Genomic DNA, 26,898 nt, shown 5'->3' with positions numbered 1-26,898 from the left:
GGGTGACAGCTATAATTTCAATAAGTAAAACAGAGGGAGTAAAAGAGAGAGAGAGAGAGAGATAGAGAGAGTAAGGAGAGTAATGGGGAGAGAGAGTGGGAGTTTTTCTCACATGTTGCTGAGGGGACTTTGCCTCAGACTCGGCATCCTCATATAAAATGCATTAATTCCTTCGCTGTGAGCCCACCGTAAATGATTCGATTGTGGTCGATTCGACATAGTTTTCCGAGCTTCCCCGAGCGCCATAAAAGCAAAGAAAGGAAAAACATGATGCCGGGAATGCTAAGACAATTTTGAACCAAACATTTAACTTCAGCCTTCTGACCCAATCAAGTGGAAGAGAAGACAGGCTTTGTCCACCTCGGCCCATCCAAGAAAAGTTCGCCAAAAGGGAGGGAAGAGGGGGAGAAAGGAGGAAAAGAAATGTAAAGATTTTGCCAAGCTTTTGTCACGCTTTAAGGACTGGCTTAGTCAATTGCTGTCAGATCAAGAAGACAGAAAGGAAAACAGCCGTGGTTGCCTTATATAAAAAAACACTTTCTCTCCCAGCCAAGTCGGGAGAGTCCCCACAGACAGAATTACACAGTTACTTTTAAAGGATTTGCATTTAAAAGATTGCATCGAGGCCTGAATGCGGGTCGTTTCCCCGTGACCATAGAAACACTAGAAAAGGTGGAAAATTCAGTCCGCTGAACTTTAAACGACTTTATTAAAGTGTCACTAATCAGACGTGAAAGACACAAGGTTTTAGTGTTTGGGCAAACTTACAGAAAAACTCCAAAAAAAGCTTAATGACCTGTTAAGAGCATTACTTTGAAAAGCCTTGTTGATGTCCCGTAGCAAAATAGAAAGGGACCGTTGCTCACGTCAGGAAAAATTAATGCTCAAAATATTCCAAGAATTCGACTTCAGTAGTGTGCCGAGGAATTCTTCTGGAGTTACACTAACAATCCTTTAATACCTGCCTCATGTCTTGTTTTGTAATTTTATGCATTTGAAGCAAGATACGCTTTCATATTTAAATACAGGATACCTGCGCCTCAATGTTTGCACTTTGGATCATAATTGAGAGAGTCATCCGTAACCTAACACATTTTACAAATTACCAGTGATAAATGTTTGATTCAAAAACTTTCTGGCATGTATTTCCTCCCAGAAAAAGCCAAATTCCAAAGCAGAAAATTGCTACCATTACAGCGTAATGGGATAACAACCCCAAGAATAATCCCTCGCTAACAATGGTGAGGTTTGAAAAGACTCCTGTGAGTCCTGTTTGGTGTCTGCCAGGGGAGAGCCGCATTTTACAGCCACCAACCGGCGATGTAATCTCCGCTCAATGGAGACCTGGAGAGAGAGCCTCCACACGGGGGTCTGTCTCTATCCCCCTCCATCTGCCCATCCATTGATCTATCAAAACCCATCCCTAAAGAACTGGATAGACCTCATTTCCATCCCACACATACAGCATGAAGGATGGGGGTCTGATAGAAAAGAATCAAACCTGCAAAGAGACAGGAAAGGATTGAGAGAGGGAGGGGACTTTGAGGGGGGTTGGTGGATGAATTAGCATCGGTGCTACAGATTAAAAAGAGCCTCTGATCTTCCAGGCTGGTCCTAATAATATACACCCAAATGAATCATCTCGGGACTTCCCCTGAGTTAATTTCGGTGCAAGAATTAATTAACGCCAGAGTGAATTGATGTATGCAGAGCAGCGGAAAAACAACAGTGTAAACAAGCCCAACAATGGGGTAATGATAGCAGGAGGCTAATTTGTGTCATAATGATATGAATTTAATCTTGTGAACTGAGGAGGATTAACAGAGACAGACAAGAATGCCTTATTTGAAGATGAGCGCTTTTCAATCGGTGAGTAAGTGATGTTGGCTCTCTTTTCTTCTCCTCGGCATTAAAACCTGCATAATGTGCTCAGGATCATGCAAGAGGTGCAAAAGCAATACTGAGACTTGCTACTTCTCATATTCTCTGGTATATTTCATCTGAAGTGTTGCACCACTAGATTTTCCAAGGGATTAGTTTGAAATGACACCAAAACGGTAAGTACTGGGATTTGTTGTGGTTGTTGACTTCTCCATCAGTGGGATTTAGTTCTTTTCCGCTTAGATGATGCAGCAATAAGAAACCAAAATACTGTTTCTGTTAAAACTCAGAAAAGCAACCCGGCACCTCCAACAGGCACCGACAGCATCCACACTTTAATATATTTAAAATCAGAATATTTACTCAGCATCAACGTCAAATCCACTTCATGCTTCAAAATTTGCCCTCCAGGTCATCGCACCCCTGAGTGAGAGGCGAGAAGGCAGATATACAACCCCGACTCTTGTGAGAGACTGGAGTCGTTGTTGTATTAATACCAAACAGCACCATGTCCGCACAGCCTCCATATGGAGTCACACACTTGGGGGCAGACGGGGCATTTTGACAGTCGGGGTGGTGGAGGGGGATCAAACTGGTTCCATATGACCACAGCTGGCATTACTCCAGACCTGGGGGCAGCTACAGCTTCTTCACAGTTCACAGAAAGAGGGCTCGTGCAAACTCAACAGCGGGGGTCACGTATAAACCCCGAGAATAAATCTTGAGTTTCAAAGACGATTCGAAATATGATGCCCATGCCCCTTTACTGATTGATTTCCACGAGGGGAGCTAAATCCCAAAAGAGGATACTCAGAATTCAAAAGGAAAAACCTCTTACTGTAAAACTGAATTCATGCCCAACAATAACACTGACCGAGTATAAAAGTAAGGCATTTTTCAAAGTTCAGATGGCGAAATCGACCTTGGGGAACATTGTTGCTGTCTTTTTATTAAGCTGCTTATGTGTGAGTGTCCCTGAGTGGGCTTTGTTCTCTATCTCCATGTTTTGCAACACCTTTCATGGAAAATAAAACTATTAAAGTTTTATTTCAGGCATTAAATAGTTTTATAATGAATCTGCTGCTGAAAGAGAGAGAGATGGCACACCAAAACAATAAAATCAGGGGCTTGAATCCAAAAACAACGAGCTGAAAGACCATGTAATCCTTAAATATTTCAAATCAGAGGTTTGTGCAGTCGCAGTAATTTCATCCAAAGATAGGGAAGGTTGTTTTTTTTATGTTTGACGGAGTAATATGCTGAATCGAGCAGGAGAAAGGTTCCCGTGCGTGTGTTGATAAGTGTTTGAACAGCGTAAAAACACTTCATAAAAGAGTATCAAAGTGTGGGCCTCCATCTGAGGCCGGGGAGGGACAAAGTGAATATGCTGCACTGTTTTACTGCCCGGCCTGCAGCGATGCATGATGGGAAGTAATAACCACATCATTACCAACAGCGCCTCAGCCTTGTCAGACGTCAGAAGAATAAAGGAAGCATGCAGAGTTCACACCCGGGCTGCCAGTCTCACGCGCCGTAGGAGGACCCTGTCACACATACGCACATGCTCATTCACACATATACCCAAACATTTATCGGCCTGATGAGACACTTTATATGCACCAACACACACTCACAGACACACACACATCGCTTGTTGTTTAGCTGCCAAGACGGGAGGCATTGCTTCCGCTCAAGATTTGCCAGGGCGGGTCAAAGGTCACATGATTCACTGGGAAGGTCCTGAGAGTGTTGCTTTCCATTGGATCACTTACTCATTATCAAATAACGGAAACAAATGGCACCAAGCCTCAGTAAGATCATGTGTAAATCTGCTACAGGAGGGATTAGCGCTGAGGCAGCTGGCATGCTGGATGGCTGCAGTGGTTTTCAGGCGATATGCAAACACACGCACACACACACTGTACACGCCAGCATTCTAATATTCAAATTGGTCTTCAGAAGCAGTTTTGCACAGCGCTGCCAATGCAGGATGCATAAGGTTTAAGGTTAGAGATCCTGAATTTCTGAAACTTAGGCCCTACTTTGACATATTTTGGGGTCTATATTCCTAAGTACAATAGTAATGATTTCAGTTTATTGCTGCAATTGCTGCAACATGTTTCCTGCATGCAGATTAATGTGCATACTTGAGTTGCGTCCACACAGGCCGTAAAGTCAAGTATGCTAAATGTGCTGTCTCGTGCACAAACACCAGACTGTACTTGTACAATTTGAATCTAATAACACAATACAAGGGATTAAGCTGCCGTGGGGCACCCAGAGTTTCACAAAACACCAAATAATGCCATCAAACATAACTGAACATGACGCGTACCAACAGTGGGATTTCTGTTTAAAATCATGTTGTCTTTGAAAGACTTGAAAATATCCGCCAGCACTGTGGGAACACATTTCACATCCAAAGAGGCTCATTTTGAAAATGCTCTCAGTCGAGATTTAAACGGAGTTACAAAGTCCTGCAAACTTTAAAATGCTTTCAGATTTTAAGAACTCAATTCTGAAGAAAAATGACTTTAATTTCAATAATTTTTTGTCTTGTGAAAATCATTAAGAGACGGCTTTGGAGGAAACTTAAATGAGTTTTGTGTGTTGTTGTTATACACCCCTCTATTTCTCTCCCACCCACCCACAGACCTCTGCAGTCAGTCTGCCGCCCTCAGTGCAAGAGAATCCTCAACAGCAGCAGCCCCCCTGGAGGAGATAAAGACATAATGTAATATCTGATCACCCTCCATGTAAGACCATAGGAACACAATGTCCTGGGAGGGAGACTTCATTACGATCTGTCTGTCAACAGCAGGCCAGCCAAGTTTAGACAAACTTTTGGATGATTCATTTTTCAGGGGCCTTTTTCTTTTTTCCTTCCTCATCTCGGGGAGCTACGTGTCATTGCCAGAGACGCCAAGCGGGATAACTGCAGACAAAAACGAGGAGAGGGCGCCAAGATTTGGTAGATTGTGCAAAAAGAATGCAAGAATGATGCTTTTTTTTTTAAGAAGGAAAGCATGTCCTATTATGAGGGGATGTGAACACAGACACACAGACACACAGACACACGCACAACCTCAAGCAATGCATGCAAAGTAAAAAATAACCCAGTGTTTGCAAGAAAATAACATATAGTCAACTTTTAGAACAGCACTTGGTTAAATTACACCTTAACTTCCATGCACAATAGAGCCTGCACGGTAAAATTAGGCCACTTTACCAATTTGCATAAGGAAATCACAGAGTGGGCAAAAAAAGAGAGGCACAAAAAGAGTAAAAATAGCAGATCACAAAAGAAAGAACGTGAAACCTGAGCCTCAGCTTTCCTTTTTCCTCATATTACAGCTCAAAACTGTCGGAGCCTCTTTCATTTGCAACTCACCGTCTTAAATGACTTCTTTCTGACACCAGAACCACGCAGAGCAGCTCAGGTACCCTGACAGCGAGCAAGAGAGAGCCTGAGTCACGTTGACTGGACCCGCACATCGCTGCCCAGAACTCTCACCAGCTGCTTTCAATTAAACAGCCCGACAAGAGCAAGGAGAGGAAGGCCGCCTTCACCAAAATGGCTCTCTATTTCAAGCCAGGAGTTCTCTGTGCTCTCTGTTTCTGACAGCAGATCACTTGTTCAAACTTGGTGTAAACACAATGTTTTGTTTGCCGTCAAGAGCCAGCCTTTGCTCGCTTTCATGCAGAGCCACACGGTGTACTGCACAGGGATGGAAATGTTTGAAGGTTTCAGCATCCACTGTGCTCTGATATTTCTAAGATGCCTCAGGATTATTGCTTTGGAAACAGAGTGCAGCAGCGCCAACATCGAGCCCACTCTGATCCAAGAATCTCCTTGAATGAGATAATAATCCTCCAAAGTGAGGCCCCATGCTCTGCCGTTATTGTCTCGGTGACCACAAGCTATTTTCTTCGGGACGTTCCACTCGGCTACGTGCTCAAACGACCACAGCCTTTCTGCAGAGCGACCCAGGGGAGGATGATGTGGACGGGCAATTTAATGAGCATGGAGGCTTGTGTGCTGAGGGAAGTTCTGTAAGTGCTTCTGAGGCAACAATGGTGCACAGAGACACCTGATAGAAGCACCTGTTGGAAAAAACGGTTTGATTTATAATGCTGGTTTGGCTTCATTTAAGACGATTGTTTCAAGATAGTTAAAAAACAGCAGATGTGTGTCAAACAGGGCAAATATAGTTAAAGCCATGTGCTGAGGTAATGAGGGGTGGGAGAAAAAAATACAGTTTTTATGAAGCTAGTGAATTACTGTCCTTCTGATACCTCTGCCGTGTCTTTACATGATTTACAGCCCAAAAAACTCTATCTATCTCAGACTGGTGTCTTTAAAATCCCTTGTTTCACCCTCTGATGGAAACGCTTAATTTCAGATAATGTCCAAAGCCTCTTTCTGCAGCACTCTGGCAGCCTCCTCCACTGTTGCCATGTGACAAAGTCATCGTCATGAGTTAACTGGTGTTTCTAAAATCTAAAGTGACTAATTATGAAATATGTCATATGATTATGTTTAAATTATCTCTAAAATACCCTGATTTAGTGTTGTTGTTAAAAATATTTGGTCTGGGTACACTTTAAAGGTGACATATCATGCAAAATCAACTTTTTAATGGTTCTCTACCTGAAATATGTTTCCCTGGCATGTCTACAAACCCCCTGAAAATGAAACAAATCCATTCTGCCCCTGTTCTGATTTCTCCACCTTTCTGTAAATGTGTGCTGAAACGAGCCGTTTCAGTTTTCAGTGTTTTTCATACGTCACAACGCCATCCGGTCTGTAACAGGAAGTCAGAGCTCGGAGCTTGTTCAGCCCATAGACTGTATAAAATACAACTCAACCCCTCCTTCGTTTTTCCTTCCCTGCACACATGTGTGCTAACAAGGAGCTTAGGAGGGAGGCATGCTAGTTGTAGGCTGTCTTAATAAACACAAAGGTCGGTTTTACTCCACACGTCTGCAGATTTGAAGATCGAGTGGATGATTTTTATTTTTCATGGAAAAGTGCTCGCGCTAGTTAGCATAGCCACATAGCTACATGTTTGTAGCTGTGTACCAAGACACACATCGACATACTGATAAATAAAACAACAAGAAACACAAAATCTGTGACCAATGGTTCAGAAAGGTCCTGCTGCAGGCGCCTCTCCGTCAGGATCAGATTCTGGATCTGATTCAGAGGGTTGAAGTAACGCGGGTCTGTGAGCAGCCGTGTGTATTCAGCCAACATGTAAACATTAGATCAACGTGCTGGACAGCCCAGGCCACATCCACTTCCTGAGGGGGCGTGGTCAAAGAAAAACAGAGTGTTCTGAGCAGGGCTGAAGAAGAGAGTTTTTCAGGCATGCCAGAAATCTGATTTCAAAGTGTTTTTTTTTTTAGCATAAACTTTAAAGACATGTTTTGGGGGCCTCTTAGACCAATATATTTTCATGAAAAAGAGCGTAATATGTCACCTTTAAGGCAGGGGTTCCCAAACTTTTCAGCCCAAGACCCCCAAAATATCGGTGCCAAAGACTTGCGACCCCCACTGTCCCTAAAAGGGATTTAATGCGGCTTCATTTAGCTGGTCTGCAGAACATTTGCCTACCTATGTGGACATGTGTCTGTGTTTCCTGTGCCGTTATGAATTAACCTGCTGCTACTGATGCTTTTGATAATTAACTGTTCACTAACTCTAAACTTAAGAGTCATCTGGCAAACAAAGAAAGGCAGAAAACTCATTACATTTTTTATTTTTAAGATTTTATTTCAAGTCTAGCGACTATTTGTGTTCTATTTTTAGATAGTTTTCAAAACAACATTCTGGAAGACATCTCACGACCCCCCATTTGTGTCTCGTGACCCGCCTGGGAACCCTTGCTTCAAGGGATGTGTCTGAATCGTATGTTTTTGGATCCTGAAACTCCCAATTAAGAAAGAACAGAGTGGGGCGATGCTGTTTGGTGAGCTCTACCTTTATCATGCCCTTTTAAGGAGATTCACCAAACTGTGATGTCACAGTTTGACCACATCTCGTGTGGCTCTCGTGTAATTCTCGTGTGACTTTTTGAACAAGCCATTCAGAGCAGCTTGTGGTCTCATCCACACATTCACCTCACAATTTCAAGCTTTGCTCGTTTAGTCATGAAAATAATATTTGTTCTACAAAAATGAAAAAGCACAATACGACAAAAAGTGTCATAGAGGTTCTGCATAACGTGATGTAGCTCTTAAATGAAGATGTATGATGTTGACTCAAACCCTCACGTTAAATTGTATTTTTCCAGAATAGTTGGTAAATCTTTTTCCAAAAACATCTGTGTGCTTATTTTCTTTTAAAACTTTGGAACCCAAACAAAAAATTTCACACACAGTTCTGAATTAAAACAATGTTTGGTTTCAGAGCATGACTTCGGGATGACTCTCCAACCACAGGAGTTCAATACACCACAATATGCGATTACCTCTTTCCAAAGAAGGGAATGGAGGAGTGAAAAACAAAAGATTAAAAACTGCTTAAATGAGGGGGGAAAACCCATTAGATCACACCGTTTCAGTCTGTGGACTTTCAAGTCTGGAGACGAGGCCAACAGGCTGTCAAATGAAGAACAGGAGCAAGACTCCGACTCACAGTCTCGTGCATGATTTTTAAAATCTAACAACTTGCATAGAAATCGAGTGCCGGAAAAAGTCAAGCAGGGACATTTTGAAAGCTGAAATATTTCAATTCTGTAAATTGAAAACAGCTGCACATGCACTGTGGCTTGGCTTCTTCTTTGTGTTAGGACCTGCTCAGCAGAGAGAGAGAGGCAAGGGAGCTGGTGATTTTTGCAAGCTTGGAAAATACTCTGTTATTCTCACAACAGCACAACTAGAAAACATAAAAATAAAGGCCTCTAACAAATGTTGAATCACAACATGGTTAACCTCTTCATAAAACGGGGAGTGTGCTGCGCTCGGAGCGGGAGCTGCAGTGGATCTCCTGATGGAAAACTCATAAAATAAGAGGGGAGATAACAATAACACGGGCTCTCGCTCTCTGGTGCCAGTCTATCTTTGCTTGTCTCCTGCCTCTGACACTAAAGCCCTATACTCCAGCCCCCCCCCCCTCCCTTTCCTCCCTCTTTCTTCCTCCCTCCATCTCTCCTAAATTATCTCCCCGAGCTGCCGAAGATACCCCTTCCTGCTCGAAGTTGCTTGCCTAACCACAAACCGGGGAGACGAGGTGAGGTGAAGTTTCTGTGCACGTGAGAAAAGTGCCCTCCATGCAGAAGCACACATCCTCTCTCCCCTTCTCGTTTGATGTCCCTGGAGGCAGGAGGATCTGAGAAGGAGACGACGGCACTAAATGTCACTCAGGAGGTGCCGGTGATGGACGGCCAGCAGGAAGTGAGATGTGCAAAAGAACAGAAGCAAGCTCTTGCTCCTTTTTTTTTGGAGACAGAAAGCAGAGAGACAGGTCAACCGGGCAGTGCAGTGAAGTTTGAGCTCTGAAAACAATGGAAATTTGCTGCGTGGATCCCTGCATGTGGATGTGTTTGAGTGTTTATTGATGCTAGAGAGCTCGGTAAGTCACGTGCAAGAACAAATCACTCTGTAGCTGGGATCCATTATTACCGCAGGGACTACGTGCCAAAATCAACCCCTCCGCTCTCTCTCCCTCTCTCTCTCTCTCTGACTCCCCTTCGTTTTACAAGTGAAACCACTGGAACATTTTTTTCATATCTGGACAGACTAGGGTATATTTTATGGGCCCTTCACAGAGAGAAATGATGAAGAAATCTCCAGGATGGAGTCATACTCAGGCAAAGATTTATTTCCCCGTGTAGCACTGTTTAGTTTGGGGAAAATGTACGACCCAAATCATCATATACCTGATCGTTCCCATTTCAACTACTCCCAATCAACCTCGCTGCGGTTGAGTGACACTAAAGCTTGGAAACTTTAGATCACAGCTTCTGATGGACCTCTGTGATTGCAGAAATCCATCCCCTAATGGTGCAAAAAACGGTAAAAAGAAAAAAGGCTCCCTTTTGATCACGCCTGATTCTGCAGACCAAAGGCGAAAAAGAATTCCCGGCGGGGATTAAAACTATTTCAGTCGCACATTTGCTCGGAGCATGTGTGCTCAAGACAGAGGAATGACCCCGCCCTAAATGAGGCATGACAATCAAAGTCACAGAACAAGAGAAATGTATCTGTGATGTGAAAATAAACTTCGATGATGCAAAACTCTGCGGAGCATGCACAACTCCGGCCACATTCATTTATTATTCTAACCCCGAGGTCTCGCATTGACTTTGCATGAGGCAGACAGGAGGCTGCGGACAGTCGACCGCAGAGCTCAGAGAGTTTTCTTTTAATATACATGCACATTCCCTTTATAAACAACACCGAGCAGCAAACCCAGTGCAAAGATAGAGCGTGTGAATAATTTTTGTTTGAACCTGTTTAGAGAACAGCAGGGTGGAGTGACCACACCGGGACAATTCAGTTTGCCACAGGCGACAACACAATGAGTGCAACAAAGTTTGGACAATTCCAAAAAGGTAATTTTATATCATGTTAATCAACTTTCACAGAAGCTAACAATACCAAGTGAAACACAGATACTTGAGGTGGAATTGATCCACAGGGACATCAAGAAGCAAGAAATCATCACCACATTGTAACTTCATGTCGGTATAAACTCTGCCATGTGATTCCTCAGTCAGTTGAGCAGGTAATCAGCCGTGAACAAAGACCTGAACTCCTTCTGAAATTCAGCCTGTTTGATAGAAGACAGAATCTGACCGGTGAATTGAAGGATTTAACAGCCTTTGTGGCTTGTGTCCAAAAGAAAGTTAGCTTTGCTTTTTCATTACCGACGTGATGCTCGGCTTAGCTTGATAAAACATGACACGCAGAACAATATGACCCCGCTCCTGACCTCTCGGCCTCCACTCTGACACATGTGTGCTCTGAGCTGTGCCAGTCCCCGCTCTTTACTAAGAAGTAAGAGAGGAAAGCGAGTCAAACACGGTGGAATGTGAGAGAGTTTGTTGTGCAGCCACAGTTACAACTTTAAGCTCAAAGCTTTAAAAGCAACACAGAGAAGAAGAAACTTTAGATCCATCTGAAGTGGTCGGATGAGCTGGAGAGCAGCCGTCAGCGCTCAACACTCCTCCAAACAAAGTTGCATTGTGCCACAAAATAAATGAAACAAGACAAACACTAACAAACAGTCCCATGTAATAAAAGTTGGATTTAAACCGCTGGATTCATTACAGAACCGTTTGAGTCAGCAGAATACGAGTCACAAAGTATCTCAATGATCTTATTTGACATCAACATAATCACAAAACTCTAAATGGAGCTATATTGTTTTGGCTGTGGCTTCCATTTTTGAGTTTCCCTGCTCTTGAGAAGGGACTGTGGTCAGTGGTGCGAGTGTGCGCGCTTTTGGCAGCTTTTGCTTGCACGCATCTATGCATGACTGAATGTTTACTCAAATTTTATGGCGATTGTCTCATAAAATGGACAGGCGCTCTGGGACGACCCAGCGCTCGCCTGCACCGGTTCAACCCGCCTGCAGGTTCACCCGGAGCGACCACCTACCAGGAGGAAACCAGCACATGCTCACCTCCTCGATGACCATTTCAACAGCCCGTGTCCAGCCAAATTACAGAGTGAATTACAGCCTCCATTATGGCCTCAAACTGGACTGTTACCACCCTTTTTCCCAAGCACATGTGTGCAAGCAAAGACACACTTTCAGAAAATCACAATGAGACCATGAATTACAGCACACAAGGAGGCCGTTTGTTCTGCATCATTCGTCTTCCAGTTGTTGTAAACTGTCTCTTCTGAGGAACATGAAATTTTATCACTAAGCTTATAGACGATTCCAACACATGTAATGATTTCAATGTAATCAAAGAGCACTAAATGCTTCGCTAAGGGGGTATCAGTATCACTGTCTGACCTTTTTCTGGAAACCGAACTCATCAATATTTCAGCTTTTATTCATACTTTCAGACACAAGCACACAAACACAAAACCAGCACCCGTATCGAATTGTTCAGCCGTATATGACCTTCTCATCCTGGCACGATTTACAGAAAGAGGCCGTCTCTTCTCTCCAACCTCAGCACAGCCTCTGACTCAAGTTGGAGGGTTCGCCATCAACAAAGCATGGACAGCACAAAAGAGAGAATAAAAGAAAAGAAAACAAGGACTGAAGTTCATCGCCAATAAGACTTTAGAAAGAGACTGATTTGCAACACAGAGTGGGACACAAGCAGAGTGCCAGATTCAAAAACCGGCAGGCGGTAGGACTGTACCCGAACTGCTGACCAAATTGCAGCAGAGCCTCTGCCTCTTAGTGTTTTTTACAGCAGTCAGCAGGAGGTGTTGAGATAAGCCCAAATTTAAGCAGTTTTTTGAGCACATAGTAAATATTTTATGCGTCCAGAACTATTCTTCACTGTTAGCTAGATGGCAAGAAAGCTGACTGCAACGAGCAAAATGAATCAGCTCCACACTAACTCATTTGGGGACACTAAAGCAGGGGAGGGACCATGTTAAATGAGCTAAAAGAACAATAATCTTTGTTTATATTTTATGAAAAGCTCCTAAAGGGATAGTTATTTTTTAAGTGCAGCTGTATGAGGCACTTGTTAATAGTAAGAGTATTACCCACAGGAGACGCCGGTCAGCTCAGCCTCTTTGTTAAGACAGAGTTTGGTGCTCTGGCATGAAAAGCAATGTAAATTTGATCATGCAACTTTGCCAATTTTGAGAAAGTAAGACCCAAACATTATTGTCGGTGCAAATGTACCTTACATTTGAAAATTTGGGCAAGACTTTGTCAGAAAGACATTTTATTTCTGCACTATTTGCACTCACTCCAGACACGGTGAGTGCATATGCTACAAATATGCTTTAAAGCACCCTCATAAGGATTTGTATCTGTAATGCAGCAATAACGTAGCTTATGACACTCACTTCTGGCCCTAGAAATGAAACAAATTTCTGATGCTCCAAAGATTTCCTTCAATAATTCAATAAATGTGCAACAAACTGTCAACTTGTGGCCTTAAACACAGGCTCCTGATCAACCTGGATGAACTTTCATCAGGCAGCAGTGAGAGATGCAAGGATGATGAGATATTTTGCCTACCAAAAAAGGAGGATGTTTATTGAAGGTCAAACTACAAATAGCAACAGAGATCAACACTCATCTCTTTATCTGCAGTCCATGACGTCCAAAAGCTCTGTGCAGGCAGATTGAGCTCCCACCTGTTTAGGATGTGACCAGGAGCCTTAACCCTGCCTCTTCCTTCCCATGATTCCTTGCAATGCTACTTCTTCCAGAAACCTCCTAAAAAAAAAATGTTCCCCTCCACCCCACCTCTTCCTCCATTCCCACAGCTCCCAATAACACAGTCTGACATGTCCAGCACCCTCCCAAAACACTCTTTTCTGTCTTTCTTTCTTCAATCTCACGACTCCAAACAGCTCCACCATACGTCCTGTCACTGGTGAGGAGAGGGGAGGAAAGCTGGCTGACAGGGGCATCCATACACACTCCTAAATCTGCCAAGGCGAGACGCTGGCACAGACAAAAAAATAACAAAAGACTCTCGATCCGCGGCCGGGGCAGCGTAACGCTTTATCTGCAAAGGCAAAACAAAGGAAGGCCTGTTGAACACTTCGACTGTGTTTACTTTCAGGGGGGAACAATGTCTTTAAGAGGAGAGGGCAAGGACTGATGTGGCACTCGAGGGCCTCTAGTAAAAAAACAGCACTTCATTTTGATTCACAGTGAGTTTAAGAAAACAGTTGTAGCTGTCCGGTCTATAGGGGCCGGAGGGGATTGCATGATGGGAATGAATACAGAGGACAAGAAACAGAGATAGTTGAGGTGGCAATGGCAGGGAGGAGGGAAACCTTTCCTCCCCTCTCTCTGTCATTTCTCCCTTTCCCATGAATCTTTGTGTTTTCTTTCTATACCAGGGGACTTGGCTGGCTCAAGAACATTTGCATTTCCAGAATGAGAAATGTACACATCTGAAAACGCTAGAAACAAACATACACTACAACGTATAACTTAGCTTCTCTACACTGGCTCCCATTAAATGTAGAATAGAATTTAAAATCCTTCTTTTAACCTACAAAGCCCTTCAAAATCAGGCACCCTCGTATCTTAAAGAGCTCATAGTGCCCTATTACCCCTCTAGAACTCTACGCTCCCAACATGCAGGCCTGCTAGTTGTACCTAAAATCTCTAAAAGTAGTATGGGAGGTAGAACCTTCAGTTATCAGGCCCCTCTCCTTTGGAATCATCTACCAGTCAGGGTCCGGGAGGCAGACACCCTCTCCACTTTTAAGAGTAGGCTTAAAACTTTCCTTTTTGATAAAGCTTATAGTTAGAGCTGGATCAGGCTTGGACCAGCTCTTAGTTATGCTGCTATAGGCCTAGACTGCCGGGGGAGCTGGCGCACTGACACACTGGGATCCTAGCTCACCCCCTTCCCCCCAATCCCCTCATCAACTACTGTAACTCTGTCTGTCCCATTAAAGTTACTAACCATAGACCTTTCTGGAGTCCCTGAGCTCCCTTGTCTCGTAGGTTCCTCTGAGCTGCTGTAGACGTCCTCCTGATACAGACGTGCTGGACTCCAGTGGCAACAGCTTCTACTACTCGTCTCATCACTATCACCGCTCTCTCTTAATCCCCTCAATCCCTCTTTCCAGACCCAACTCGGTTGAGGCAGATGTGTGTCTAACATGAGTCTGGTCCTGCTCGAGGTTTCTGCCTGTTAAAAGGAAGTTTTTCCTCGCCACTGTAACTAGCTAAATACTGTGATGTGCAATGCTCATGGTGGATTAAGGTGGGGTCAGACTGAGTCTTACCCTGTCTTGAAGTTGGGTCTCTGTTCATAATTTGACATAGAGTGGTCTAGACCTCCTATGTTTGTAAAAGCATCTTGAGATAACGTCTGCTGTGATTTGGCGCTATACAAATAAAGGTTGATTGATTGATTGATTGATAATCGTCTTACTATTTAGATCTCTGCAGAACAAACCAGTAAATTGACACTGATTTAAAGCCGCTGCCTATTTCTGCAGAAAGCACGTGTTGGAAACCAGTTAATGGGCATTTAAGAAGACTTGGTAAGGTTGTGAACACGCATCTCAATATAACTGTCAAATTTAATCTAACTAACACTACCACTATGTGCTAGAAGAATTAGTATTTTCCAGCCTTGTCATACATAATCTCTCAGAATCAACATTAGCTTTGCTCTTTGACTCTACCTGTGCACTTATTTTCTTGTTAGATCTCCAGTTAAAAGTCATGTTCCATCAGAAATCCACATATTAGTATTGGAATGATGAAGCTATACAAATGCAAGTGTTGTAAGATATGTTCAAATGTTTAAATCAAGGTTATTACAATTTACATTTTTCTAACAGCTGAAACTTTCCAGCAGATTTCACTCATGCTCATTCCCAAATCAGTCATGTGCAGGTGTTTGTCCTCAGCAGCTGATTGGAAACACCTGCCGTCACGTTACTGATTAATTTGTGGCCAAGTGTGGAAGTAATACTTGAAAGTTTCAGCTCTTGGAGAGAGGCCTGTCACAGGTGATTCAGTGTGGATTTACTCTGTGTGATTTACAGGGTGGGGAAGGTGCTTCTCTGCACCTCCGGCAGAGGACACCGAGGATGTGTTGAATCCAAAATTAGAGCGAAATAAAAAAACATCCTCCTGCAAACTATGAATGGAATCTGGGTTCACCAACAATGGTTGACTCTGCTGCCAAGAGATTCAATTTTAACTTCTCCATCTGTGTAATCTACTAAGAGGAAGAAACACCAACATGTTTAGGGAGTGAAGTCATTTGCACTGCTTTTCAAGTTTAGTCTCAGAAGCTGCTGAAGCAGAATAACCAAATATGATCAACTAAATTTCTTTAAGTCACTGCAAATCCTACTGCACATCAGACGTGGGCCAGATGTGAGACAAAAAGGCACATTCAGTCCTGAAATGACAGATCGAATCAACAATCACTGACAATGGAACTTTCTAAGAAGCCAAGACGAGCAGGAAAAAGTCCAGAATCCAGAATCCCCTCTCTCTGCTCTCTTTCCACTGCAGACACAGCAGGGTCCTCAGTTGTTTAAGATCATGACCGTTGATAAAGCATGTCGAGCTGAATTCTCTTTGTTTGAATGTTTCCAAAACATCACACATGGTGTATGGCATGCGGTGAAAAAAACACCAGCTTTCCCTCATGCATCCAATCAATGGGGAAAATGGGAAATGCAGAATGTGAAAGGGTCATAACCTCAGGGGTGGAAATAATTCCCCAGTTGCTACCGGGTATCTGGTGTATAAACACTGCACTGGAAAAACATTAGTCTAAGTCTGGAGGTTTATACTATTGTACCACGCTGTCCTTTGAGAACCTACAGCTACAAATAATGACCTTTTCAGTTTCCCTATTAAAAGAAATAGCCACACAAAGACTGCCCATTTCATTTGAGCAGAAACCAGCCCTTATTTCCAAATGTGGAAGGTCATTTGAATTCTTCCAAGTTATTAGATCTCACGCTTCTCAAAATGAATGAATACTCGGCCAGGTGGTATGGTAAAGTCATCTCTCCAAGGGGTGAGAAAGTTCAAACCTAGCATGAAACCAATCTAAAGTTTAAGGTCTGGGAATGGAGCAGTGAAGCACTATATTCTCTCATTAGCTCAACAGTAGAGTGTGCAGGAAAGCAGATTGCCATCTTCGCTGCAGGCAAAGTGAGAGAACATTTGATATTCCCATTTGGCCGAGGAACCCCTTTAAGTTAACTTAGCTAACACGATTTTGCCAAGTAATCCTTGATTTCAATAATATGTGAGATTGTCTCCAAATAATCAGATTGCTGTATTGGATTTCAGCTTTAATATTTGCAGCGGTTGAAAAGGCATCAATTACAACTGTCTGAGGCATCCTGCGAATCCTAAACTCTTCAATCATTTCACATCAGGCAGTAACACAAAACACATTTCAAAGAGAGGAGTAGCTCACACTTTCTGTTTTTGCACTGAAACACTCTGTGAGTGTAATAAAGCTTGTAACAACAAGGCATTTAAAATCCTGGATGCAATTTCAAAACACATAGACATAACATTTGTTTTTCATTTGAGTAGTGGCTAGCCCTCAGTCACCCAAAACTGGGTTTAGGGTTCCCACATTACACTTAAGACCCCTTCTTTCTTTAGAGAAAGCCTGAAAAAGGTGCATCCCATCATGCAAGCTTAAGTTTCACTCTCTCTGCCCCAGCGTCTTTTCACAGAGTCTTAAGAGGTCACCCAATTTTAATGGTCACTTACTGCCTGTGGAGCAGTCCCCGGTGGTAGAAAGGTACCCCAAGACCACCCCCGGTGACAAAACAGCCTCAGGCTCATGGGCTCAAAGTAATACTGGCAGTGATGATGCATACCCTCACTGGAAGACCTTATGAATTACTTTCTTTTTTCATTTCTTTTACAGACTGCAGAAATCATCATGGGCCATGAACCTGAAACAGCAGCCCTGAATGATTTATGTCTACAGTGGGGAAATTAAAAAAGTGGTCCTTTTTTTGATTTGTGCACTTCATATCCGCTGATAAGAATATTTCAGTTCCTGAGAGCAGGAGAGCAGCTTGTTCAGCAGACACACAGCCCTTATTTCTCCTCTTCAGACTGCTCACATATTAGAGGAACATTCAAGATGAATTGTTACAAGTATGATTGTGGGGTGGGGGAACAATAAAGTTGTCATGCCAAATAACAAAGCCTTCTAACTTATGTCCAAGAAATTAGGAGTTAATATAATGCAGAGCAGTTCGAATAAATATCTAATAAATGAGTGGACGAATGTAAAAGGTGGCCCTGCTTTATGTGTGACTTGGACAGTCCCAATCCAGTTTCTTCCAGTTCAAAGCTTGATCTAATTACACTTATTCCATCCAAATGTCTGTAACAAATGCCAGTGGGTTAGTTCATGCCTCCTCCCTGCCAAACAGACCAAATAGAGCAAAATACAAAAGGTGGCTTTTCAGTACCACAGAGAATAGAAAAGTCAGCAGTGTACTCACCTCAGCACGCTGTGTTCTGGGCTGGCTGGCATCCGCCTCGATGGCATACACATCCACCAGGTAGAGGTCTGAGCCTTGTTCCCGGTCCAGCTCTGCAGCCGTCTGTATCACTCCAGTGTGGCGGCCAATGGTGAAAAGACGTCCCACTGCTTTCCCACCACTGCGAACTGCCACGATGAAATACTCCACTTTGGACGCTGAGCCACGTGGACTTGAAGCATCCAGAGAGATGACGTTCGTGCCTGGCGGCTGGCCTTCTTTCAGGATTGTGATGTATTTTGGCTGGGAGAAAACAGGCCCATCCAGGCCTTGGAGGATGATGGTGAGCTCGGTTCTGGAAGTCTTGCGGTCTGTGCCGTGGTCAGTGGCTGATACGCTGAGGGTGTACATCAGACGGGATGGGACCAGCTGGGAGGCAAGGCGAATATCTCCGCTGTACCTGTCCATGATGAAAGTGTTTGAGTCCCCTTCTACGAGCTCGTACTCCACTTCCCCGTTCGCCCCATCGTCAGGGTCAAAGGCCACCACTGTCGTCAGGATGGAGCCGATGACTATGTTGGGTTCGGCAACAAGGGCATTCTGTGACACAAAACTCGGGACATTATCGTTCAGATCTGTGACCCATATTGTGACGTTTTTCAGAGCAAAGCGGCGGAATTCAACCGGAACTGCCTGGTCGGTGGCTTTGATGGTCAGTTCAAACAGGTTGGAAAACTCCCTGTCGATTTCCTTGTTGGTGTAAACGAGCCCAGAGCTTGAATCAATGCTGAAGTGGCTCCCTCTGGGAATCTGTTGAACAATGGAGTACTCCAGCTGTCCATTTATGTCTGCATCAGTGTCATGTGCTGTTATTGTCATGACTGAGGCCGAGTAGGGAAGATTTTCAGGGATGGATTTGAAAATGTCACCAGGAGCAAACACAGGAGGGTTGTCATTAAAGTCCCTGACGTGGATGACCACAGGAATGGACGAGGAGCGGGGCGGTCTGCCATTGTCCTTTGCAGTGATGTTCAGTTTGTAAAAAGACTGCGTTTCATAGTCCAGCTTTTTAACCAGAAAGATGCTGCCAGTGTTGGGGCTGATGCTGAAAGTGCCGTGGTTGTTTGTGGCTGTGATGCTGTACATTATGTCGGCGTTCTGGCCTGAGTCTGCATCTGTGGCTGTGACAGAGGCCACGAGCTCCCCTATCCTCATGTTCTCCAGCACGTCCACAGACAGTGAGGATTTAGGGAAGGAGGGGGAGTTGTCATTCTCATCCAGGATGCTTATACTGAGCATACAGGAGGAGGACAGGGGCACAGCTCCAGCATCAACAGCTATGATTTTCAATGAATAGGAGGATGTAGATTCATAATCAAGCTTTCCTATTAAAGTAACCTGTCCAGAGGTGTTCTCAATAGTAAACTGTGCTTCCTCGTTGCCCTCAGAGATGTGATAATGAACAAGTCCATTTTTGTTCTCGTCTACATCAGAGGCCGAGGCCCTCAGCAGTTGTGTCATGTTTTGAGCGGACTCAGAGATGGAGGCCTGGTAAATGTCTTTGGTGAATTTAGGCGGGTTGTCGTTGATGTCTTGAATGTAAACTTGCACTTTGGCCTGGTCTCTGAGGGGTTTGGGGAGACCCTGGTCTGACGAGACGACGACAAAGCTGAACACGGCGGCGCCTCTTTGTCTCATAAGTGACTCCCGATCAAACTGTAGAGTGCTGGTCAACTCCCCTGTGATGGCGTTGAGCTCAAAGTTGGACTGCGGAGTCTCAAACGTATACCTGACCTCACTGTTTGGGCCAAAGTCCTTATCCTCTGCAAAAACACGGCCCACCAGCGAGCCTCTCTTCTGTTCCTCCTCAAAATGAAAGACATAGTTGGTGCTGTTAAAGAGGGGACGGTTGTCATTCACATCATCCAGAATCACACTGACATTCACAGTGGCACTTAGTGGTTCAACGGCTCGGTCTTTAGCCACCACCACTAAGTTATATCTGTCCTGTATCTCTCTGTCCAGCTCCACTTTGATGTACAGCTGCCCATCTGGAAAAATGCCAAACACATCACCTGTGTTTCCCCCGACTATGTCGTACATAATCTCGCCATTTAGTCCAGAATCTTTGTCGGTGGCTTCCACTTTAAAAAAGCGACTGTTGACAGCCTCAGACTCAAAGATAATGACCTCGTATGAGAGCTGGTCGAACACCGGTGAGTTGTCATTGACGTCATACACGCTGACAATAAGGATGAGGCTGGATGTGTGCTTGGGAACCCCCATGTCTGATGCGATGACCTCGACCTCGTAAGAGCTTGTGGTGACCTCCAGTGGCCCGGTGAGCGTGATGAGGCCGTGCTTCTCATGAATATGAAACAGGCCTTTGGGGTTTTGTTTGAGGCTGTAGACCACAACGCCATTCGTCCCCTCGTCAGGATCTGAGGCTTTAGCCTGGAAAATGACATGACCTGTGCTCCAGTTCTCCACTGCACTCACATGCTCCACAGCATGAATGAAATGAGGAGCATTATCATTCAAGTCCTTCACAGTGATGTTAACAAAGGCCTCTCCTGTGATCTCCCCAGCTCTGGCTACAACTTTAAGCTGATAGAAACCCTGCTCCTCTCTGTCTATCTGGCTGGATGCTGTGATCTGACCTGCACTGTTCACAGTAAAGAGCCCCCTCTGGTCCCCCGAGGTGATCAGATATGAAATGTTTGTGTTTAAATCTACAGTGGTGGCTGACACAGTCCCTATAACTGTCCCTATGCCCACATTCTCAAACATGACAAAGCTGTAAACTATCTGGCTGAAGACTGGTGGGTTATCCTGTGTGTCTATGACTGTCACAGTGACTATGGCCTGGATGTGTGAGCGCAAACCGCCACCATCTGCTGCTGTCACCTGCAGCTGGTAAGCTGTTTTCTCCTCTCTGTCAAGGGGCACAAGCGTGCTAATTTTCCCTGTGTTACTATTAATACGGAATTTTGAAGAGTCTCCAGCTGTAATGATGTATTTGACTGTGCCATTTCGACCCAAATCTGGATCTGTGGCTGAAACAGTGGTAACATAAGAGCCTGAGGGCTCATTCTCTTTTATATTAGCAAAATACTGCACAGGGTAGAAAACTGGCCTGTTGTCGTTGATATCCCTCAGGGTGATGTTGACTCTTCCTACAGAGTGCAGAGGAGGGCTGCCACCGTCTGCAGCCTGGATGTGGAGTAAGTAGGAGGCCTGATCCTCTCTGTCTAGCTCCACGGCTGTGCTTAATCGCCCTGACACGGCATCCAGGCGAAACAGCTCCTGGACTGTCGCAGGACTCTCTGCATCAAATGAGAACCGGATAGTTCCATTGGCCCCGAGGTCGTCATCTGAGGCAGACAGCACCACCAGCTCAGTGCCGGCAGGAGCATGCTCCACCAGGGAAACGTGAAACGTGCTCTGTGTAAATGTGGGCACTTGATCATTCACATCAGTGATGTTGACTACAAGTTTAGTGTAGGAAATCTTGGGCTGCAGCCCCTGATCTTTGGCACTAATGTTGAGCACAATTTCAGATGCTATTTCCCTGTCCAGCAAAGCAGCGCTTGTTACCAGACCACTGTTTTCACTGATGGAGAACCAGCCCAAAGCGTTTCCAGACACCAGGGAGTAGCGCAAGTTGGCATTCTGCCCAGAGTCCCCATCTGTTGCAGAAACCCCTTTAATGTAGCTGCCTTTTGGTATGTCTTCACTGATATCTACTCTGTACAGCGTTTCCTGGAATATAGGTGGGTGATCATTGATATCATTCACAAATATAACTAGACTGGCATAGGAGGACCTGGCAATCGGCTTACCATTGTCTGACACAGACACAGTCAGGTTGTATGAGGAAATCCTCTCTCTGTCTAACACACTGGCAACTTTGATCAGACTTAAATTGGGCACAGGAGACGTGTGCACTTCAAAGTGTCTCTGCTCGTTGCCTCCTAAGATTGACACAGATATGTTACCATTAGCTGTCGGGGAGTCAGAATCTGAAACAGTGAGCAGAGCGACAACCGTGCCAATCTGTGCATTTTCATCCACGGAGGCAAACTTGGAAGTCGTAGGGAAATATCTAAACTTCACCACCGGGTCGTTATCATTCACATCTAAAAGTTTGATCGTGGCTTCTGTTCTGCCTGACAGAGACGGCACCCCGTTGTCTACAGCATGAATAGTCAGGGAGTACTCCTTCTTACTCTCATAATCCAATCCCTCTTTTATAATAATCGTACCAGCTTTAGGGTCTATTTGGAAAGGTGATCCTTCATCTAAAAAGTACCTGATTTCAGCATTGGCTCCCTCATCCTGATCTGATGCTGTAATCTGCAAAATACTAGAACCTACTGCTGCATCCTCAAAAACACTGGTTTGATACTGATCTTGGTCAAACATAGGAGGGTTATCATTTATGTCTTGGATTGTGACGTTTACTTGCAGGTAGCCAAACTTTTTGGGGTCTCCTTTGTCCTCCACTTCAATCAGGAGCTGGTAGAAGGGAGTCACTTCCCTGTCCAAGCCTCCAGTGGAAACAAGGTGCAAGAATGCCCCCTCTCCACTAGGATTGACTGTAATATCCAAGCGGAATTTCCTCTGCTCGTTGCCTTTCACTATTCTGTACGTGGTGTGATCAACTCCGTTACTCCCAATGTCTGAGTCTGTGGCAGTGTCCAGGATCACTTGCCTGCCACTGCTCGCGTCCTCCTTGAAAGACACGACAATAGACGCGTCTGGAAACACAGGGGAGTTGTCATTAATATCCAAAACCACAATCCTGACCTCCGTGGGGTACGTGGGCTGGCTGGACAGCACCACCACGTTGATGACATCACTTTGCAAAACTTCCCTGTCAATCAGCGAGGAGGTGTAAATGACCCCCGTGGTGCCGTTAATTGCAAAAAGTTTGTGGTTCTCACTGAAGCGGTACGTGAAGCTGGGCTTGGTCTCTATCGTGCCCACGTAGGTGCCAATAGGCTGCTCCTCCAGGACCTGGAACTCTTGACGGACTTGGCTGGATGCTGAGTACTGCGATAGAGTCCATAAGAGCAGCAAAACCAAATGAAACCGGCCTAAGCCCCTACCTGTGAGCGCCATGGTCAGTTAGCCAAGTCCACCTTTCTCAGACAGAGTCCATGCCTATGATGCATCCACTTTACCGAGGCTGGAGGAGTCACTAAAGCATTGTATTCCAGTAAAACGTGCACAGCAGATTCAACTGAAGAGTATCCACACTTGTAAAGTGCTCCAAAAAGTACTCCAGAAGTGTTGTTTTTATCCTGCGCAGCGCTCTGTCTCACTGCAACACAATCCTCTGAATGGAGAGGAAGATTCCCAGTTTCATTCCTCCTCCTCTGAACGCGTTTTTAAAACAATCCCATGACTGGATGAAACAATGCAAAAAAGTTCCCGGCTCCTTGGACATGCGTGGAGAAAAAAAAAAGTTGATTTAAAAGTTAGGAGCGCAGCAAGAGGCGCAGAGCGGCTGAGCCTTACGCACCGTCCCGTGGAATAACGGTGCAGGCGCTTCAGTCATATTGTGCTCAGAAGTCCCAGTAACTTAGGACAAAGCTGGAGTTCCACAAACTCCCTCCCATCGCTGATCCCATTGGATAACGCTGCTCCTGCTCCTGCCCGCCCTCACACCGCCTTTCCCCCCCCTTTCTATTGTGCAGCTCAGCCTTCTGTCCCCGCCTGTGGAAGAGGATGTCAATCAAATAAGACAGGTAACGATGCCCTGAGCGCTCCTAACGACCTCCAGAACAGATTCATATAAAGAAACGGTGTTAATGAGTTCAGGATGTGAGCGTTTCTCACAGAGGAGAAGGAAATCATGAAGAAACATACACATCCTTTGACAGAAACACTCCAGAAAGTGTCAAAACGTGCTCAAAAATAAAGGAATGAGAGATACAGTCTGAAGCACTAATCATAAAACATGAATAAATGACTTTGATTCACATATGGGTTCAAATAAAGTTGTATTTTAAACAATCTAGGATCATTTTAAATGCACTCCTCAAATAAGTTAGTCATGAAATGTAAAATAAATGGTACTTCATGTATTTTGAAAAGCAATATATATTTTCAAATACTTTAAATTGTTGCATATTTCAGAAAACTAACAAACCATCCTGTCAGAAATCAAATTCTCTAACAATCAATCTATTATCTATGAATATCCTAGTTATTCTCACATTTTTAAAATAACACTTATCTGTTATTGTTGTTGGTCTATAAAGATCAATGTTAAGCTTCATTTAAATATCCATAATTGATGGTGTAATATTTGCACATAATTGAAGTGGCAGTGAGCTTCAGAAACATGGTTGAGTGGCTCCATCTATTGGCCAAATAAAGGTACACCAGATGGAAATGCATGGAGTCAAGTTTCCTGAGGAGCTGCAGGTCTGCATGTTACGTTTATAATAACACTGATACCTAAGGAATAATACTCCAGTACAATTTAATCTTCAGGGGATTTTGTACTACATTTATATGTAGAAGGATGGATGCACAATGTTATAAGAAGAGGCAGGAGTAAAAGGTGATTTCAACACATGAACATCATTGTTTCAACAGACTTCAAGCTGCAAAGGCAAACAGTAAAACACAAATGTTTGCATTGAGCAAATTATGAAATAGTGATATAACCTCATCCTCTGTTTCTCTGCAGAAATACTCAACTTAGAGAAGATTCAAGAACTGTTTTGTCCATCTCACAATGAGAGGAATTAACTGTTGGTTTGGGCTCAAACATAAAACTCACTCATAATCATACCAAAAGTCCAATAAAAGAAGTAAAAGCAGGCATGCCAACACTAAAATTGAGCGTCTATGTAGCCTTGTGTCACACTGCAGAGGGAATAAAACAGTTCTTATAAACTGAGCTGTTGTATTTGAGCTCAAATTGGAACAGCTGTTTGTTCTTTGAAGTGAGATTGAAACTGTTCCCAGTGATTTAATCTTCTCAAAACATTGAAGATCATTTTGCAACTTTTTTTGTTTTGCAATATTTGTTAAAGTTTGAATAGATATGAAAAGGACAGGATGAGATAGTACAGAGGCATGTTTATCAAAAAGTAGCTTTCAGACAAAAAAAGTGTTTGAATTGGGTAAACTGTGGACATAGTTGATAAGATTGTTTTGTAGATGAAAAAAGTATAACTTCCTTACCCATTATTTTCAAGTTTCAATAATACTTTTGAAAGTTTGCTGCATATTTCCTAATCCATTCTGATTGTCCTTTATAAAAGCTATTCAGTTAAAACATCCAAAAGTTTAACAATAACTCACTTACTTTGGATTCTTGAATTTACTGTCATTATACAAATCTGGCGTTCTATAATATAAATAATAATCAAAGTAAGTAGAAGCTATATGACATGTCATGTTTCAGATTTCTGCTTGATGAGCACTGAATTGTTGGACAGGTATGTTCTTATAATTTTACACTTTAAAATCCTATAATAGGGGGCGCTGGTGGCCTAGCAGTCTAAAGGCTGATTTATACTTCTGCGTCTCCCCTACGCAGCAGGGGCTGACGCAGACATGAGCCCCACATACTTGTGCGTCGGTGTGTCTGTGTCGCGCAGCAATTCTCCGCCGAAACGCCTGAGGGCAGTGCGGTCTCTCTGATAACCGGCCGCTTGCTTCTGGTCCCGTTACGATCTCTGTTTACTTTTCCAAAGAGATTCAGAGCGTGTTATGTTAATCTACAGCTGATACATGTTGCTGTTTATCATACAGACATGATTACATGAAGAATAGAGAGGAGGAGATGAAATACACGGCCGATGTGCGGCCGAAGTCCGGGATCCCGGAAGTGTTGTAAATGCGGGGAAGACAAAGCCACCGAGTGGACCAATCACAGAGCTTGCGGTCCGCGTCGGCTCTATGGGGAGTTACATTTTGGAGGAGGTGCACGTCAGCTACGTGCGTAGGCCTCGGCGTAGGTACGCGGACCCCCGGTCTGATTCAACGCAGAAGTATAAATCAGCCTTAAGCCCCCCACATACAGAGGCCACAGTCCTCGTCGCAGGGGTCGCCAGCTCGATTCCCAACCGGTCGACCATTTCCTGCTTGTCTTCCCCCACTCTCTACTCCCCATATTTCCTGTCTCTCTTCAGCTGTCCTATGGAATAAAAGGCAAAAAGCCCCAAAAATACAACTTTAAAAAAAAAAAAATCCTGTAATATAGAAAACAAAAGTTTCATATTGACTCTTTAAACAGTCTGGAGAAAGAATGTAGAAATAAAAAGCACCCAACACGACCACTGTGGCATTCATTCTGAGTAGACACACAGGTTTGATGAACGTCCCATGCAGCTGGATCTGTCCAGGTCGAATGAGTTCACTGAAAAGTCTAAGTGAAGTTGAAACAGTTTGACGTAAGTAATCTGGAAAGTGAACTCCTGTGCTGCACATCATCTGTCCTGAAAAATCCCATTACAGAGCATAATTACAACCCTGCTGCGTTTGACGGACGTAAATGTTTATCCAGGTTTGCTATTTGACAATTTGTGGCTTCCGTAATCAGGCCTGTTGGCTGCCCGGTTGTTAAATAGGACATGAGTTGACTAATGTACCATAATTGAATTAGGGAGCGGGCTGGACCTGTGGTAGCTGCTCAGCCTGACACAGATTCAATGTTTTGGTAGCAGACAGAGCATCAAAGTAGATTACTTCCCCACAGGAGACGTTTAGCTAACGTGATTATGGCGGCTAAGCCAGGAGCTTTCAGGATGCTTTTGATATAAATATCAAGTTGTTGTCATGGTGGACTTAATTCTTTTATGCTGACTGATGGTCTCACATGCTGTCAATTTTCAGAGCGCTGATTGTGATGTGGAGGAGATCTGATGGTTTTTGCACAAATAT

At 44.0% G+C, this 26,898-nt stretch overlaps 1 protein-coding gene across 1 annotated transcript in view; it reads right to left on the bottom strand.

Moving 5' to 3' along the window:
- LOC117816829 (protocadherin Fat 4) overlaps positions 1–23,236 on the bottom strand; it is a 130,974-nt gene extending 107,738 nt beyond the window's left edge. Inside the window, exon 1 of the mRNA XM_034689197.1 lies at positions 18,013–23,236. Coding sequence (XP_034545088.1) covers positions 18,013–23,115 — 5,103 coding nt within the window. The 5' untranslated portion in view covers positions 23,116–23,236. The remainder of the gene's footprint in view (positions 1–18,012) is intronic.
- Positions 23,237–26,898: the final 3,662 nt, after the last annotated feature.

The sequence above is a fragment of the Notolabrus celidotus genome, chromosome 8 (assembly GCF_009762535.1).
Source record: "Notolabrus celidotus isolate fNotCel1 chromosome 8, fNotCel1.pri, whole genome shotgun sequence".
In the NCBI taxonomy this organism is placed as follows: Eukaryota; Metazoa; Chordata; class Actinopteri; order Labriformes; family Labridae; genus Notolabrus; species Notolabrus celidotus.
This window is presented reverse-complemented; position numbering and strand designations above follow the sequence as displayed.